Source organism: Microchirus variegatus, assembly GCF_963457635.1.
Source record: "Microchirus variegatus genome assembly, chromosome: 10".
In the NCBI taxonomy this organism is placed as follows: domain Eukaryota; kingdom Metazoa; phylum Chordata; class Actinopteri; order Pleuronectiformes; family Soleidae; genus Microchirus; species Microchirus variegatus.
Window position 1 is genome coordinate 10,627,880 of NC_139811.1, and position 17,630 is coordinate 10,645,509.

Below are 17,630 nucleotides of genomic sequence, written 5' to 3' on the forward strand. Positions count from 1 at the left end.
TGGAGCCAAGAATAGAACTTTTTGCAGACTTCTTGGACTTTTCAGATGACGTTGGCCCTTTAAGCACTTTAACGTACTTTAGGGAACAAAGCAGAGCTCCGTGAGACAACAATTCCAGTTTATTGTCCTGTGACGTCCCAAGGAGTGCGGAAGTCAACATCATGTGTTTCATCTCCTGTACTTAGACTGAGGAGGACCACAAAAACATGAGTGAGTCATCTTTTTTCACACTTTGGCGACTGGTAGGACCTCTAGAGTCCCAAATATAAGGATTTAAATGATTAAAAAGTTGATTTTACATATGGGACCTTTAACAAGCTGAATGTGTGTGTGCCTGAAGAATGTATAATAGTGTATAATACGTGTTATACAAGTGTATAAGTATGAGTACAGGATATAAAATCTATCAAAGCTATTTCTTCAAAGTATCATCATCATTCACACAGCGACACATTATTTCATTCTATTAAAATGAACAAGCCGAGCAAACTTTGCTAAAAGTCTTGTTCGCCCTGTTTAACTTGCCCTTTAGCAGTCTAAACCTTCTGCCAGATGGAAGAAAATCTAATTCCCTGTAAAGCAGATGAAGGGCAAAGTCCTCCACGGCTCTCACTTCCCTGACAGCTTGCTTGTCAAACACGTCAGCGCAGCGGTTTGTCTCGATGCCGGTGATCTCAACAACAACTACCTCACATACATTGTGCATTTCGGACGTATTCTACCCCACAAACTCTCAGGACTCCTTTCCTGGATTACTTTCACCCGCACCGAGGCGACCAGCAACATGTGCTGTATTTCATCCCCACGGCTCTGATTGCACTGGTCATTCATCACCTAAGTCTGATGGCTCGCTCAATATGATTAAACAAGATTTACTAAACTGTAAAACATGTAACAGGGTATATGCAGGAATCCGGAAGTTAGTTTCAATACCTTTATTTAAGACTTTTTCAAGATCTTCTCAAAATATGTAATCTTTACCTTACAAAACAGTTTGAGTTTGCAATAAACTCCCATTTTCCCCATGTCTGACAATTTTGGAGTTTATTTCCTGTTGTATATTATTTCGCGCCAGGAGGAGCGCGTTCGCCATCACAAGATGTGAGAATGCCTGAACATCGTTGCTTTTAACAAACGTGGAGAGGAAAATAAATACATCCATACCTTTTGCAAAGTATAATACCTCATGAAATCGTGATTAAGACTTTTTAATACTTTTTAAGGGCCTTACTTTTCCCAAAATTGATTCATCAACTTCAAGGAGACATATCATACCCTATTTCTACAAGTTAACCTAGTTACCCTGTGACATGCATTGGTCAAATACCTTAAGGATGAAGCACTACAGCAGTTCAATCACTCTGCCAAAACAGCCCTGTACAGAACGCTCCCTTTTGAGTGTCTGTCTCTTTAAATGCAAATGAGACACAGGAAACTACGTCACTGAGGCTCCGGCAGCTAACAGCAGTTAGCATTTGGAAAAGCCGTTGTTTGCCGACTCTCGCCGCGACATTGCCGTCATATATAAAACGTAAATCCTCTGAGGCTGGAAGTTTGTGGAGAACTCTGTGCTGCACTGTGGAGCCAAGAAGAGAGCACTTTCGCAGACTTCCGCACCTGCACTCTTGCGTTTTTAGGGACAAAGTGATGCTCCGCAAGACAATTCCAGGAATTTGCAGATTGTGACGTCACAATGCGGAAGTCAACATGTCTCAAAGTCTCAAATATAAGTATTAAAATGATTAAAAAGTTGATTTGTCCCCTTTAATGCATTTTAAGACCCCACGGACACCCTTTGTGAAAGCAGTGGATTAAAGATTTTAAGTTATGATGACATTTACCCCAAAAAAAGGAGTATTTTTGTGTGTGCATGTGCGTGTGTACTCACACAGCGTGTGGCTCTTTGAACTTGCCGACCTGCTGAATCTGATACATGAGATCGCCGCCGTTTATGTACTCCATGACGAAATATAAACGGTCCTAACAGAGAGAGAGAGAGAGGAGGGCAGGTAAGTGAGGGGAAACCATCGAACAAAGCACACACATTCATAAAAGGAGATCAAGAGGTCAGAGAGAGTTGTGATAGGACCGTCGGGGTGATCGGGAGCGATGAGTCGCACGAGAGAAGATTAAAGCACAGGTGATGAGAAGAGGGTCAAAGTGACATCGGGAATAAAAAATCGAGGGGGGGTGGGGGGTGAAAGATAAAAGAGGGAGAGGACAGTGAGGAAGAGGTGACTGGGTCGTCGTCAGTGCATCCAATCACTCTTCAACTGAGGGAACACGGCACCATCAATTTAGGAGCCAATTCTTCTCCATTATGTACAGAAAATTGCCAATAAGGTGCAGTATATGTGACAGAGCAAGTGTGTGTGTGTGTGTGTGTGGAGAATATAACATGCAGTTGTGTGCTGACAAAGTGTGTTTGTGTTGTTTGTGTACCTTTTGCCCTCCATGTGCTTTGTATGTGTGAATAATATACAGTGTATCTGTGTGTGTGCACTTCACCTTATACACACTATAGATGTGTCCATGCATGCGTGTTATGTGTGACTGCCTGCTAAATCCCATTTATACTTAAAGCCTTGCTCTGGTCAGAGAATGTGTGTGTGTGTGTGTGTGTGTGTGTGTGTTTCTTTATTTGGCCGCAATTTCCAACCGATGCACACAAAAAAATTTAAACATTACACGTATACGAGTGTGTTTTTTTTTACGTAACCACGAAGTGACTGCACGAAACCAGTGAGCTCCACGGCGTTCACCCCTCCGTTCGTATGGATTATTATGTCAGAGGAAGAGCATGAATCAGCCCCGTGTCTTCTGGCTGTGAGCCGGTGACAGCAGGCAGGGGGGCGGCCGCTGTTACCGACCGCAGCGATCCACAGCAGTGACACTGTGGCCTTCAGCAGGACGCTGCGGTCCACTTCTGATCAAACACGACCTGTGTGTGTGTGTGTGTGTGTGAGTGTGTGAGTGTGTGAGGAGCTGATGACGGGTGTCACAATAGACAGACTGAGAAACACATGATTCATTGTTCAACATTTCAATTCATGCTAAAGCACTTTCAGTGGTCGAGCGTTGATTTCTTTCTCCATATCTTCTAGCTCTAATATTCAGGTATCTACAGTATATAGATACCATCAAAAACTTAAGGATTTCGATTTTGGAGCAGACAATTCTTGAGATGCTGCACAAAAATCTGGTGGAGAGCACTTTATCTTATAATGGTACGAACACTTGGATGTAAAGCAGGCGTCACAAACTCACGTGACTTGAAGGCCTAGTTTAGTCTGAGCAGGAGGGGCCAACAGAGGTGGAAAGTAACGAAATACATTTACTCAAGTTACTGTATTGAATACTTTTTTTTGTGTATTTTGTATTTTTAAGTACAATTTAAAATCAGGATTTTGTATTTTACTTTTTTTTTGGGGGGGGGGGGGGGGTTAGGGTTAGGGTCCCATTTCAAATATGGTAGTGATAGAGATATATCTATGCTAAAGTACAAGTATGTCAATACGTACTTGAGTATTACAACTCAAGTATTGTACTTCGTTACTTTACTTTTTTTACTTTAGTAAAAATAAAAATTCAGCACAATGAAACCTTTTTAGACTTTTGTTAGACAACTTAATTCAAATTTAATTGCCCATAAATGAAGGCCTTCAGTAATTCTTTTAAATGGTTGTTTGTATTTGTGTCTTTATGTAAGGGTCAAAAACAACTGTCCCACTGTGATTGTTATCAACTCTTTCTTGATAAGCAGACAGGTGTGCAAAGCAGAAAGCCTAGAACTACTGAAACACCCAAATGGGCTCATGCTTAGGTAATCAACAACACAAGGAGATTGGTATCTCACTTTTCAATGTAATTATTATAATTATTTTCTTTGGAAAATGTCTCACTTCCATATCTATATTTATTGATATCAAAAAAGCCACATTAACCCTTTCATGCACAGTGGTCACTACAGGAGACACCTATTCAATAGCTATTTTCTTGCATATATGTGGGTGTTGATGGGAGAATGACACACTCGCCAACACATTGGACCTTTGTGCATCCTACCATACACTGCCACCCACTTGCCAGGTAGTTACAGTGCAACAAAAATAATATCCAAACCAAGATGGCCGACGGAGGGAGCAAAAAGCCTTCTATAACAGAAGACCCTTGCAGGTCATCTAAGGAATAATATAATCACTATTTTTTTTAATGTAAGACAAACCCTAACCCAACTCCATGAAAAATGCATGTTTAAAAATTGAAAAAAATAAAATAAAATAGTTCTGAATTTTTTCCCCATGGCCAAAGATGTATAAAAACAACAACAAAACTCCTGACTGAGGTTATCATAATTCATGCATGAAAGGGTTAAGCCCATCATGATTACGGTGGACATGTGGATCAAAGCCTCACCTTGACCTACATAGGTTTACGTGAGCTCAATACTAAAATATACTCGATGTACTCTGACTTCAAAGAAGAAGCCAAGGCAATCAAGTCATTACAGTATATTAAAATATACAAATGTTGTTTTGTCACAGCTTTACCATGGTCTGGAAGGTGGACTGCAGCTGCGTTAAGAACGGGGGCTTTCCAGACAACGCTAACACTCTCTTCTCCACCATGGTGCACTCCACGTCATCATCCTGGATCACCACGTCCTTCTTTAGGATCTTTACTGCGTACAGCTCCTCTGTACCTTTGCGTTCGGCCAGCATCACCTGGACAGAGAGACAGAGACAGAGGGTGATACACGGAAGATCAATTAATGGATATTCAAAAATCTTATGTTCTTATATCTTCAGCACACTGGAGCAAAGATAGAAGACAAAGAGATGGGCAGGAAGTGTTAAGGTCATAAGGATAAAGGAGGAGAGAGAGATTTTAGAAAAGCTTCTCTTGCTGTTTTGAGTTTAAGAGTCAGAGAAGAAATGATGACATTAGGGTCAGGAGGAAAACGCTGACTCATTGTTTCTCAATCATCTGTGGACAGTGGGAGCAGCAGGAGAAAGACAAACAAAGCGAAGACAAATAAGAGGAGAGACTTCTCATCATTGACTACGATACACAAACACAGGTCTTTCTGCAGTTGGTGTTGACTTTATATTATGATGTCAAGTTGAAGTTTTTTTCGGATACAAATTTGAATGATTAAAAAGATTTTTATTCAATTTGATTTATTTCCAAATAATTCAAATAAGTAACTAATTCTTGAGTAAAAGGCAAACGTGTTTTGTGACATTGAGTGACCTTTGACGACGAAAGTCTACTCTGTTCACCTTTGATTCCAAATAAAATAAAAAATAAATTCAGGATGGACTTGTACTTAGCGTGATTTGGATGTGATTGGATTCATCACAGGTGTTAATACCAAGTCTGAACAGGATCATACCAACATATATATGACTTTTGCCATTAACCTGGGAATTAATGCCAATTAGTCCCTACATTAACACATAAAACAAAACAAGTGTTAGTGGGGTTTTTCCACCAGTGTGATAGGATCTAAAATAGAGGAAATAAAGACATATTTTTATAATCCGGCATCTTTTTGTCCTTCACTAACACCAGGGAGAAATAAAAGTCAAGAATGAAAAGAGCAAGAGGGATTAAACTGTCTGCTGTCAGGATCTTTAAGTCTCACAGGTTTTTTTGGATGAATATCAAAAGAAGGAGGATTGATGAAAGGAGCGGGATTTGAAAAGTGGAGGGAGAGAACAAGGTTAGTGGAAATAAAGGACAAGAGAACGACTAAGAAAAAAAGAGAGAGAGTCTGGGAACACAACTGCTCGTAATCACACCTGCACACAGACCTACACAAAGAAAGCAAGCCCACATGCACCTTTCATTACTTTGGTCTCCTATTGATTCCATCATATTCCCCCTTTTTTTATTATCTACTTCTCCTCTCCTCTCTAGAACCCCCTCCTCCCAAGAGCTGCTGGTATAGAAACAGCTCACCAAATGTGGGTTAAGTCTCAGCTCATAGGACATCTCATGAAAGTAAAAGCAGGCGAGAAAGTGATGACCAGGTCATAGCAGATCTTCCTCCTCCTCCTCCTCCTCCTCTCCAGAATGAAATATGTATGGAGAAATTATTTGAGCGACTGTCACTCGAAGGCGCCAGTGATGTTTGTGCAAATGTAACCTCAGAAGCCAAAGTTCCACGTTTGGAACGTGGCAATATGACTGCCGTGTCTTGTCGAGAAAGTGAACGTGTGTGAAAATAGAAATCAACTTTACCTTACACCACCTCACATTGTATTTACAGTAGTGCTGTGCATGCTAGCGGTGGTTAACGAAGTCAACATGACGCGTTTCCATGACGACTGACCGGAAAATGACGCGTGTGACGCCACATTGTTGATGTTGGTTAGTAGTACACAAATGTGACTGTTAAGGTTGTGCGTTCGCTGCTAGCGTCATGGTAAACACAACCGTGAGTCATAGCACAGCATGTGTTATTAGCATGCTAATAAAACGTCCTCTCTAAGTTCTGTAAAGCCTCCATGGTCATTTAAAAACATTTTTTTTTAAGAAAAGGTTGGAAAAAATGTTGATTGGTGGTTTCCTACACCTTAAAAATGACATCTTAGACATCTTATTTTGTCCACGAATCAAGATTATTCAGATTTATGATTTCTTTGTTATATGGAGCAAGAAAACATATAAGAAGCTAAAACACAATCAAAATAGTTGGTGAATCTTTTATTAACCAATTAATAATTGATTAATCATCCTAGCCCTAGATATTTGAATGCAGAAATGTTGCATACTATATCTTTAGGTGTCATCAGTGGTTAAAGCTAACAGCTAACACTTTTCTATAAGGTTTCTTAGCTACATAAACTAATTTCCAGTTTCCCTCTGAACAATCAGCACAGATTTATAAAGTTGACTGACTGAATTTCTTCTTCCCATCATACTAAAACTAAATAAAAGCACGTTAAACTTTTATCTTAAAAAAAAGAAAAGAAAAAAAAAAGAATATGGGAGAATATAGGAGGAAAAACAGCTGAGCTTTCCATTGTATGGCTAACATGGTGTGTTTGTAGAATCCGCGAGGCTAATTAAGTTCTGGGACCTCAACAAAGGAACTTTTCATCCAATTGTATTTCATGTTTAAGCCTTTAATGACATTCCCTTTGTTAATTTCCATAAAACACAGGGAAGTGAAACGAGCGAGTGGGAAGAATTTGCAGCCGCTCAAGTGCTACAGTTGAGTTTTTAATGATTATGGATGTATTATAAATATATCATTGCTCAGGCACGGCAAAATACATCACTGTTGAACCAAAAAACTGCCACGGGCTTAATTTCCAGCTGATAGATTATACAGTATTTCTGAAGAACAGCAACATGTGCTGTCAAATTTCTGTGAGAAATGAGCAGAGCTAATAGCCTGTCCTTTTTACGAATGGGCCACTTTATTAGGTACAGTTTTATAGCTGCAACTTGCAACTTCAACGACCTGTTTAACCCTAGAACACTATCGCTCAAAGGGCCAATTCCAATTCCTATCTTAACCCTCAATCTTAACCCTCAAGCTCAACCCTTAATCTTAACTGGCCCTCAAAACCAAATGTTGAGGGTTATTTTGTCACTTAGAAATGGGACACCCCTTAAATGCAGATACGTCTTCAGACTGTGGGGGGCAGAATAACGCGAAAGCTGCTTCCAGTCTGTCAACTCCGAAAAAGAAGAAGAAGAAGAACACATTTACGTCACGATTATTTATTACGATCCGTTTGTCAGTCAAGTTATTAGGTTGTCAGTTAGTTATAAGATGATACTCATACAAATACAACAACCACGGACATATTCAGCTGACAGTTACCACACAACACGGCTTATTGAAGGGTAAACGATAGCAAACGATCGCTTGTCCGCACCGGCCGGCTATTGACAAAAGATCGTAAAATAAAAATGAATGTTACACAAAAATGACGTAAGTAATCCATAATAATACAATGGTTTTCATATTTTTTATATCTCTATTTACAAAGAAAATACTTAATTTGTAGCGTACTTGTTTTGCTGCTTTTGGCGCCATCTTTGTTATGTCAAAACTCGCAATGCATTCTGGGTAGCCCTTGCTCCCAAGGGTGGTCTCAGAAAATCTCAATATTGAGGGCGATACAGCCCTTAAACTCGTCCCTCAACTTAATTTTTCTGAGAATCGGGATAACACTTAGCACACTAGCGGGAGCACGCATTTTTGAGATTGAGGGTTAAGATTGAGGGTTAAGCAAGGAATTGGAATTCACCCCAAATTCAAAACACCATCACTAACTCCGGGTGATTTTTACCCAAGACAATAAATACACACAATAAAAAGTACTTGTCATCAAAATATATCAAAACATGACAATACATGACACATTTGAGTAGTGTTCATTTATGTTAAACTGTGTCGGGTCTAATAAAATGAAAGAAAAGCATCATGAGGGGACCATATACCAATGCTCCAAAATTACTGGAAAATTAGGAATTTGGGGGAAAAAAAATTCAAAAAAAAAAAAAAATTAAGATGAAAACTTGGTTTTCATGAAAATCACATTTATTCGCTCCCGGCAATGGTTTTCTAGGGTCAAGTTCAAACTGAGCATCAGAATTGTGGAGAAAGATGACTATGAAGGTGGCTTTTTTTTTTTCAAAAACTGCTGATCTAGTGGAACAGCCATCTCTAGGGTTTACAGAGAAAAGTCTGATAGAGGGAATTATCCAGCGAGAGGCTCCAACACTTTCCTTCACGACCAAGTTATAACCTCAGACCGCGCCTGATGTCATTCCTGCCACTTTATTAGGTCGCCTCTCTTCCTAATGAATTGGCCGTCGAGTGTTTGCGCTTAATGATGTAAATGGAAAAACATCAGATTCATTATTCTTCGCGTGACCTTAGATCCACCACTTTCCATATGAGATTGGAAACTTAGCAGCTTTGCTGTTTATGTCTTTATAAATATTCAGGTATGTTAATACGGGGTGGGGTGGGATTCTACAGGGAGAGCAGCACAGATGGACAACCTATATTTATGTGTGCGACTGTGTAAAAGTGTGTTTGAATAGAGGGCAGTCACAGTTCAAGCACGTGAACTGTAATATTTCAAGCATTACCGTTTGAATATTGACGTTAAATACTGTTTATGGTGACGGATATAAGTTGAGAGTGTGTGTTCGGTTGGCCGTGCCCTCGTCCCATATGGTGGCAGTGTGACTCTATGTAAATACAAACTCTGTAAATTAAAATCAGAAGAGGAAGGACACCATCTGGCCCGACGCTCAATTTATGCAACGACAAAGACAAGAACACACAAGAAAGCGTCAAAGGCATCAAACAACCAGATTTCATTAAAACACATAAAAAAAAAACATTTGCCTGATTTTAGGACGGGGTCAATGTCACAACACCGGAAGCCATTTTGTGTCAGAGCGTTATTCAATGTTGTTATGGTGTGTGTGTGTGTGTGTCACTGTTGATCTCTTTGATCCGAGAAACAAATGTCATGTTGTAAATGATGTCAGTTTGTTTTTCTCTGCCGACCTTGAAGAGGGAATTTTTCCAAAGAAATAAAGATGGTGGCATTTTTTCCATTCCTTTAACAACATATAACATGTTATCTATTACATATAACATTACAACAGCAACATTTTGTGCATGATGTAAAAATGATATCGCTTCATGTCGTTGTTAGTGTCTTTCATTGGCAGGTTATGTTACTCAGCCTGCCAATGGGGGCTTTTATTCTGAAAATAATGACACCTAACAAGACTTTTAATGTTGCAACGGTGTCTGACTTCCTGTCCCGCTCGCAATAAGGCAACAAAAATGTAACACAGGAATTTAGTGGAATCCCCGGGTTAAACATGCAGCGCAAGTAAGAATGTATACTATAATATACAATCATTTATAGTTATTTTAAGGTGAATTCAACCAGTTTATTTAAAATCTCATATTAAAAGCCACTTTCTTCTAAGTGCAATAAATTTAATAAGTAATTAAGTAATCAGGATTATTATTTTTTCCATAATCGAGCAGCGTTTTAAATTGGAGACTGTATCACAGGTGTAGTATTGGTATGTAAATGTTTGGGTTTTATTTTTAAGAACAAACCAAAAAAAAATAACACATCGTTCATAAATACATTATCATTTAATTGTAATTAAAGAGAGTAATTACGTAGTTTAATTTTCAATTAATTAAAAGTATATAGTTAAGTATTTTTTTAACAACCATGGACACTGTAGTTCAAACCCGAACGTGACAAGCTAATAAATAACCTCTGTTTGACTGATCTGGGACAAACTACTTGGAAATGATCCTCAGCTTCAACAGCTGACACTAAAATACCTTCATGCTAAAGACGTATATGTTATTTTCCTGTGTGTGTCCGTGAAACAACATTTATGCGTGTGTGTGTGTGTGTGTGTGTGTGTGTGTGTGTGTATGTGTGTGATCAAACAGTGTGGGAACATCCGCAGAGAAACACGTGCCGCGATGCAGCCGCCCTCAGACGACGAAGAAGGAGAGCGCCGCTCTGAAGGTACCTGCCTCCCACGCAAACTCAGGAACCATTAAAATGATGCGCACACGACGTGAGCAGCTGTTTAAGCACACGTGTTTGTCTCTGATGACTCAAACAATACAACTCTGTGTGTGTGTGTGTGTGTGTGTGTGTGTAGTTGTGTAAGTATCAGTCTGTGGCTGCACACACACATTTTGTCTCTCCCTACAGAAGGTGTGTACTCATGCATATCTGAGCATGTTGACGCTAGAGCTGCAGCTCCGCTCTCTCTCTCCACATTGACGCATCAGTGTAGCTTTAAATGCCCGTTACCATGGAAACAAGCGTCCGGCATACAGGTCTAGTACACAGACAATGGTCTCTCGCTCTCTTTTTTCTCTCTGTCATTCTGGGTCACTTGTGCTTTCCATCTCTCCCGCTCAAGCCGTTCTTTACCCAATTTTCTCCCTCGCTCTCTCTCTCCCCCCTTGTGTTATCCCTTTCTTTCCGTTTCTTGCCTTGATTTTTCATTCATTCACGTCAGTCTAACCCCCCCCCCCCCCACACACACACACACACCCCCCCCCGCACCCGCCCTTCTCTCCCTCTTTCATCCAGCCTGATGTTTTTGCATCTCTTTTCTCGATTCATTCATGTCAACCTTGCCACCATCCCCTCACATCTCTGTCTCTCCCTCTCGCCTTTCATCACTCTTTCCACTCGTCACGTCACCCACTTCGCCCCTTTCCCCTTCATCCATCTCTGTCGACCTGGGCTTCATCTCCTGTAATCCTGTCGCTATCGGTATTCAGGACTTTCTCATGAGGCTGTGCGTTCACACACTCGAGATTTAGATTTGTGCAGTAAGAAATAATGACATTAGAGTGTGTGCATTGATATGACATATTCTGCAGTTATTTAGAATTCAATCTGTACAGATTATGGGTTGTATACGTGAAGTAAGAGAGAGAGAGACTACTGCTTATTCTGCTTATTAATTACATATAGGGCTGGATTAATAATTTTTGGTATCAGTATTGACATCTGGACTTCGATACAGATTCCTGACTACATTACCACAAAATTCTTAAGTGTTATCTGGCCGGATTATCTGATTTGCCGTCATAATTAACACTTAAGAACAACACGGACAAACTCAAACACACGTGTAAAAGACCCTTCTCCTCTTTTAATGACAATCGAGCTTGGTCTCTGGTTGCAACTTCCTCCACACCTCAAGATAACCAATCATGGGCTATGGGTTAGAACTCAAGTCAAACAGCAAGCACTGATGAGATTAACTCTGCAAAGTACTAATATTTTTTGATTTGATTTCGAACGGCAGCACGTCTCCGATTCCTGGCCGCACAGAGGAAGTTTAATACCCTGTTAAATATCAGCCGGCCCCACTTCAGTCGTCAGTCAAAATGGATTCATCCGTCGTTAGCTGCCACCTGGACATCCTGTACATGTTAATCCACCCCAGCAGAGTCTCGGCTTGTGTGCAGAGAAAAGACACACACACTCACACTCGCACACATCACAACACCAGGGCCTCACCTTGCCGAAGCTGCCCTTTCCCAACACCATCAGGAAGTTGAAGTCGGACAGCTTCATGCGATCTTGGTTGCCGTTGGAGTCGAAGCGGGACGCCGCATTGGCCGACTTGCCCTCCGCGTTCTTCCCCGGACCAATCTTAGCTCTCTGAAATAAGAACAGGAGATGACAAAGGACGAGGTTAGACAAAAACCCTCAAACATTCAAAGTAACCACAGGCTGATAAGTGGATGTTTGAAAGTTTGAAATCACGATTTTACATTTACAGAGCGACAACTTTTTTTTTATCCCTTTGTTCCATTCTCTTTTTTATTCCTTACATATTCTGCAAAGGCCCTTTCCTCCCCACTTCACTCTTTCCATAATAAATATGGTCTCTTCCGGTGAGTGGCAGACTCATCTGGAGACCACTGTTCAGTCATAGCTGTCACCATTTCTCTTGTTTCTGTCCTTCATCTGCTCTCGTACAAAAATGTGTCCCGTCCTCCTCTCTCTCTAAAATAATCCCTTCCCATTTATTTCATCTTCATACATTTTCCCCGTGTCACCGACTCTCCATTTTATTCACGTCTGTCTCTCTCAATTTATCTGCCTCTGCGTCGACCTTGTCCCGTCTCTGACATGGGGAAACTTCTATTATAATCTTATTTTCCACTTTGTTAAGCCGTGCTACAATTTGAAAAAAAAAGGATCTTAAAACATTAATAGAGTGTCTGCACACTCAGAAACAGACTCACAGGATGAATACATCTTACCCCCCCCTCCCCCCCCCTGCCATCTTGTCTTAAACTGCTGATCCACACAGAGTCTCTCTGCACATCTGTCCTGTGCAGTGGCAGTAATTCCTCCACTGCCTTGTCTTGAAAGTTGACAGAGTGAGGCATTAAATTACTCAGTCGCTCCCTGTGCTGTTTGTTGTGAGCCGAGGATATTTGATGCAACCCATACGGCTTTTGGAAGCGACACACACACACATGCACACACACACATGCACACACAGTTATGTTCGCATTTGTCAACAGCAAATAAAGGTAAGAAAAGGGACGGACAAATTCATCAAAAACATGAGATGAAAACTAATGGGGAAGAAAACACTATCAATCCTAATCCTAATGGGAAGAAAATCTGATTTATGTTTGTATTAGAAGTAGCATTCAATATGATGTGAAATGTATGTTTTCGTAATGGGAGCCACACGGCGGCGTAGTGGCTAGCACTGATGCCTTGCAGCAAACAGACCCAAGTTTGTGACACTGGGTACTCCAACCTTTGGCCTTTACATGTCTGTTTGTCAGCCGTGACCCTCATGTGGAGGATAAAGCAGGAGACAATGGGTGCAATCCAATTCCTTGCTTAACCATCAATCTCAAAAATGCACGCTCCTGCTAGTACAAGTCCCGATTCTCAGAAAAATTTAGTTTAAGGGCTGTATCACCCTCAATATTGAGACTTTCCGAGACCATCCTTGGGAGCAAGGGCTACCCAGAATGCATTGCGTGTTTTGAAACAACAAAGATGACGCCGAAAGCAGCAAAACGAGTACGCTACAAATTAAGTATTTTCTTTCTTAATAGAGATATAAAAATTATGAAAACCATTGTATTATCTTAGTTTAGGCCCATATTATGGATTACTGACGTCATTGTTGCGTAACATTTATTTTTATTTTACGATCTTTTGTCAATAGCCGGCCGGTGCGGACAAGTGATCGTTTGCTATGGTTTACTTTTCAATAAGTCGTGGTGTGTGGTAACTGTCAGCTGAATATGTCCGTGGTTGTGGTATTTGTATGAGTATCATCTTATAACTAACTGACAACCTAATAACTTGACTGACAAACGGATCTTGAATAAATAATCGTGACGTAAATGTGTTCTTCTTCTTCTTCTGACAGACTGGACTCAGCTTTCGCGTTATTCTGCCCCCCACAGTCTGAAGACGTATCTGCATTAAAGGGGTGTCCCATTTCTAAGTGACAAAATAACCCTCAACACTTGGTTTTGAGGGTTAGTTAAGATTAAGGGTTGAGCTTGAGGGTTAAGATTGAGGCTTAAGATAGGAATTGGAATTGGCCCAATGAATGAATGACGATAGGAGCACTTTTCTCTCAAGAAAACGCACTTATTTAATTTATAAGGGGGTTTGAATGGGGGAAGTGAAGATTTTCTGAGGGAAATAAGGTTCTTTTTAAGATGGAACATTGTGTCGTGTTTACATACACAAGCATATTCTAGCTCTGTGTTTCCACTTTAACCCCAAGGGGAAATTCATGTTGGCAATGTTATAGTAAATCTAAACTTGTTTTGCATCATGTATTTTAAGAAGAAAAAAAAGACAAAATTATAGGTTTTTTTAAGCCAGGCTTATGCAAAGAGATGTTATTTCTTACAAAATATTATATTTGAAGGATCACAGATTATCACTATCCCACATCGAGTTGGTGAAGCCGACACTCAGCGATCCCTGTTGCCGTAGCTCTTTGTAAACTCCACTGTACTTTTATTTAATTAATGCAAACGCAGCGCACGTATAAAGTAGCATACTCTGTATTCGGGGGGACAGTACAAGTACTTGCTATGTGTGTACTTACAATTCACCACTGTCTACGTCTCCAAACATGAATAACCACTTTAAGGGCATTAGCTTTCCGCTCCTTAACTTCCCCCCTGAATAACATTGCGAGCGTCAATGCCGTTGTCCGCGCGCGCATGTGTGTGTGTGTGTGTGTGTGTGTGTTTGACATGCATAATTTATGACAGAGCAAGTCTTGTACCTGCGTGTGTGTGTGTGGGTTTGAGAGAAAGAGAGAGAGTGATTCCAAATAGGATGAATCGGAGGCATGCAGGTCATGTTACTACAATAAAATCTTCCTCTGTCTGTCCCTGTGTCTTCTTTTTCCCTGAGCTTCAGCTTCGAGAGGTTCCCAATAGGCGTGTGTGTGTGTGTATTTGACAGATACAGCCCCACCCCCCGAGAAAGTGTCTCAGTGAACGTCTGAGGACCGTGACCTTGGGAAGCGAAACCGATAAAGAGAGATAAAACACACATAAAGAGGGCACTGAAGGTGACAGAGGACAACATTGATAACTGGAGGAGAAAAGTGAAGCAAAATCAGTGAAAGAGTGAAATAAAGAGAGGGGGAATAAAAATGAAAAAACTGAAGACCTCCTCACAAATCCAACATCCTTTAACCAAACAGTGTGTTAAGTAAAACGCCTGAAAGTGACAAGAAAACGATCACACACTGTAGCACTTATCTAAGAATCACAGAATATGTGATAAAAACGAGGCCTGGGAACCCAAACAGGAAGGTGTGGGAATGGGAAACTATTCTGAAATGGGGAAAATTTCATCTCCACCTGAGCCTGCAGCAGAGGAAACAATTTCCTCCTGTTTACTGAGGTATCGCAGTTGGCTACATGTCACATATTATGGTCACGGGGTAAAAAAAAAAAAAAAAAACTATTGTTCAAAGCCTCACAGATCGAGCAGACAAAACAGCGATCTGTGCTGCGGGCGACTCTGCCCGCCGAGAGACGCTGCAAAGTGGAAATGATTTAGGAAAATCTTGCTCCTACTTGCGTCAACAAAGATGCAGGAGTGGAGCTGTAAATGATGGTAGTGAATCACTGAGCTCCAGCTCCTAAATCAGGCTGCACCATAGTCAAAGTGTCTGGTCAGCTTTTCTCTTCGATATAGGCTGTAAACAAATCAACAAGTTTGAGACAGTAAATAAAACCGGTGAGAGGAGTTAGTTCAGCTTATTTTTGGTAAGCGGGAATTTCTTTGTGGGCGTCGACCATTGTTTTAACATTAAACGGTTAAAGTTGACATCATAAGGCCACATTATACTTCTACAACTGCGTAATGCGTTATCCAACTGCGTAACCACTGTGCACTGTGGCCGGCGCAGAGCAGCGTTATCTCGGCCTGAGGACCAATCACAGCCCTTGCCGTCTCCGTTGTCCCTTGACGGAGTGACGGAGAGGCTCTCCAGCGAAGTAGAGGGTTCTCCGTAACCGACGTAGAGCACTTTACGAAGGAGTATACATTGGGCTTTAGACTTGAAACAGGGGGAGCAGTTAATCTGGTTGTGTCCAAACGGAACAACATCCTCCTACTGGCAGCTCAACAGTTAACATGTCATTATTGTATTATTCAATTAAAGAAATAACTGCCTGGCCTTTGCCTCACAAACTTTTAATCCCGATTAATCTAGATTAAGGAATTTCAAAATGCAAGATTAATTTGTTAATTTTCTATTATCTATTGACAGCCCTACTCATTAGCCAATCACTGCATTTTAGCATGTGAGCATTGTCAAGACTGAACATTTCACAACTTCATGGTCTACTGGGATTTTCACACACAACCATCTCTTTATTTATCCTGAACAGACTGAATAAAGATAAGATATCCACTGAGCTGCAGTTTTTTGACCTTGTTTATTGCAGATGTCAGAGGAGAATGACCAAACTGGTTAGAGATGATAGAGAGGCAACAGAAAGTATGAAGATCATTTCTGATTAAAGAACAGATCAAAACTTGGGGTCACTCCTAATATTTTATCAGTTGTCCCGTGTACCTAATAAAGTGGCTGCTGAGTGTACGTCTTAGTCCAGATGGTGATGTGAAGTATTTATCAAACAAGCCTCTGGTTACAAAGTCTGAGATTTTTCCTCCCCATTTCCCGTCTTAATATAAAGCTAAGCTAGCGCTCTATATTTCCTCTGGAGACATCAATCTTCTCCCTCAAAGTATCTGCACGAAAACTGTTTAGGTTTCATTCTGAAAGCTGCCCTTAAACCACAACCGAAGCTAAATAGGATGGATGAGGAAACAAAAAAAACGCACCTGCACCTAAAGACCGAACTTTTGTTAACAACACTTGGGAAAAAAAACAAACAAAAAAAAAAAACTGAGAAAACGAGTTTGAGATATTCTTTGGCTTCATGTCGGCGAGGCAGAAGGAGAAGAGGAGGAGAGAGGTAAGGAAAAAGGAGAAGAAAGAAAAGCACAGAGCAGGGTTATCCTCTCCTTTGCCAAATGTGTTAATGAGTGGGCCGCGTGGTCAAGCACACACACACACACACACACACACACACACACACACACACACACACACACACACACACACACACACACACACACACACACACACACACACACACACACACACACACACACACACACACACACACACGCACACACGCACGCACACACGTCTGGACCTGCAGTGTGCCAAACCGGATGGTACTATAAGGGTGTCTGCCAACTGCTAACAGCTCTCCCAGAGAGGCTCTCACTCAGACACACAAAGATGCACTGTGCACACACACACACACACATTCACAAACGTACCATACCAACACATTCAAACATATGCAGGCACATACACACGACAAAAAAAAAAGCACACACCTCAAATTTCTGCCGCAGCTCCTCGTTGCCCTCCTCCCCCTCCGGAGCGACGGGGACATTGAAATACTCGCCTTCTTCCTGGGAGAGCAACTTGAACCTGAGGGCAGAGAATATATATATATATATATTTTATTTTTTTCTCAT

The 17,630-nt window shown here is 40.9% G+C and overlaps 1 protein-coding gene across 1 annotated transcript in view; it reads right to left on the reverse strand.

Moving 5' to 3' along the window:
• Nucleotides 1-17,630, reverse strand: part of LOC310933376 (protein kinase C beta type-like) — a gene marked incomplete at both ends in the record, with an annotated part of 80,907 nt that overhangs the window by 12,493 nt on the left and 50,784 nt on the right. The window contains 4 exons of the mRNA XM_083896852.1: nucleotides 1,889-1,980; nucleotides 4,551-4,724; nucleotides 12,069-12,212; nucleotides 17,487-17,583. Coding sequence (XP_083752978.1) covers nucleotides 1,889-1,980; nucleotides 4,551-4,724; nucleotides 12,069-12,212; nucleotides 17,487-17,583 — 507 coding nt within the window. The remainder of the gene's footprint in view (nucleotides 1-1,888; nucleotides 1,981-4,550; nucleotides 4,725-12,068; nucleotides 12,213-17,486; nucleotides 17,584-17,630) is intronic.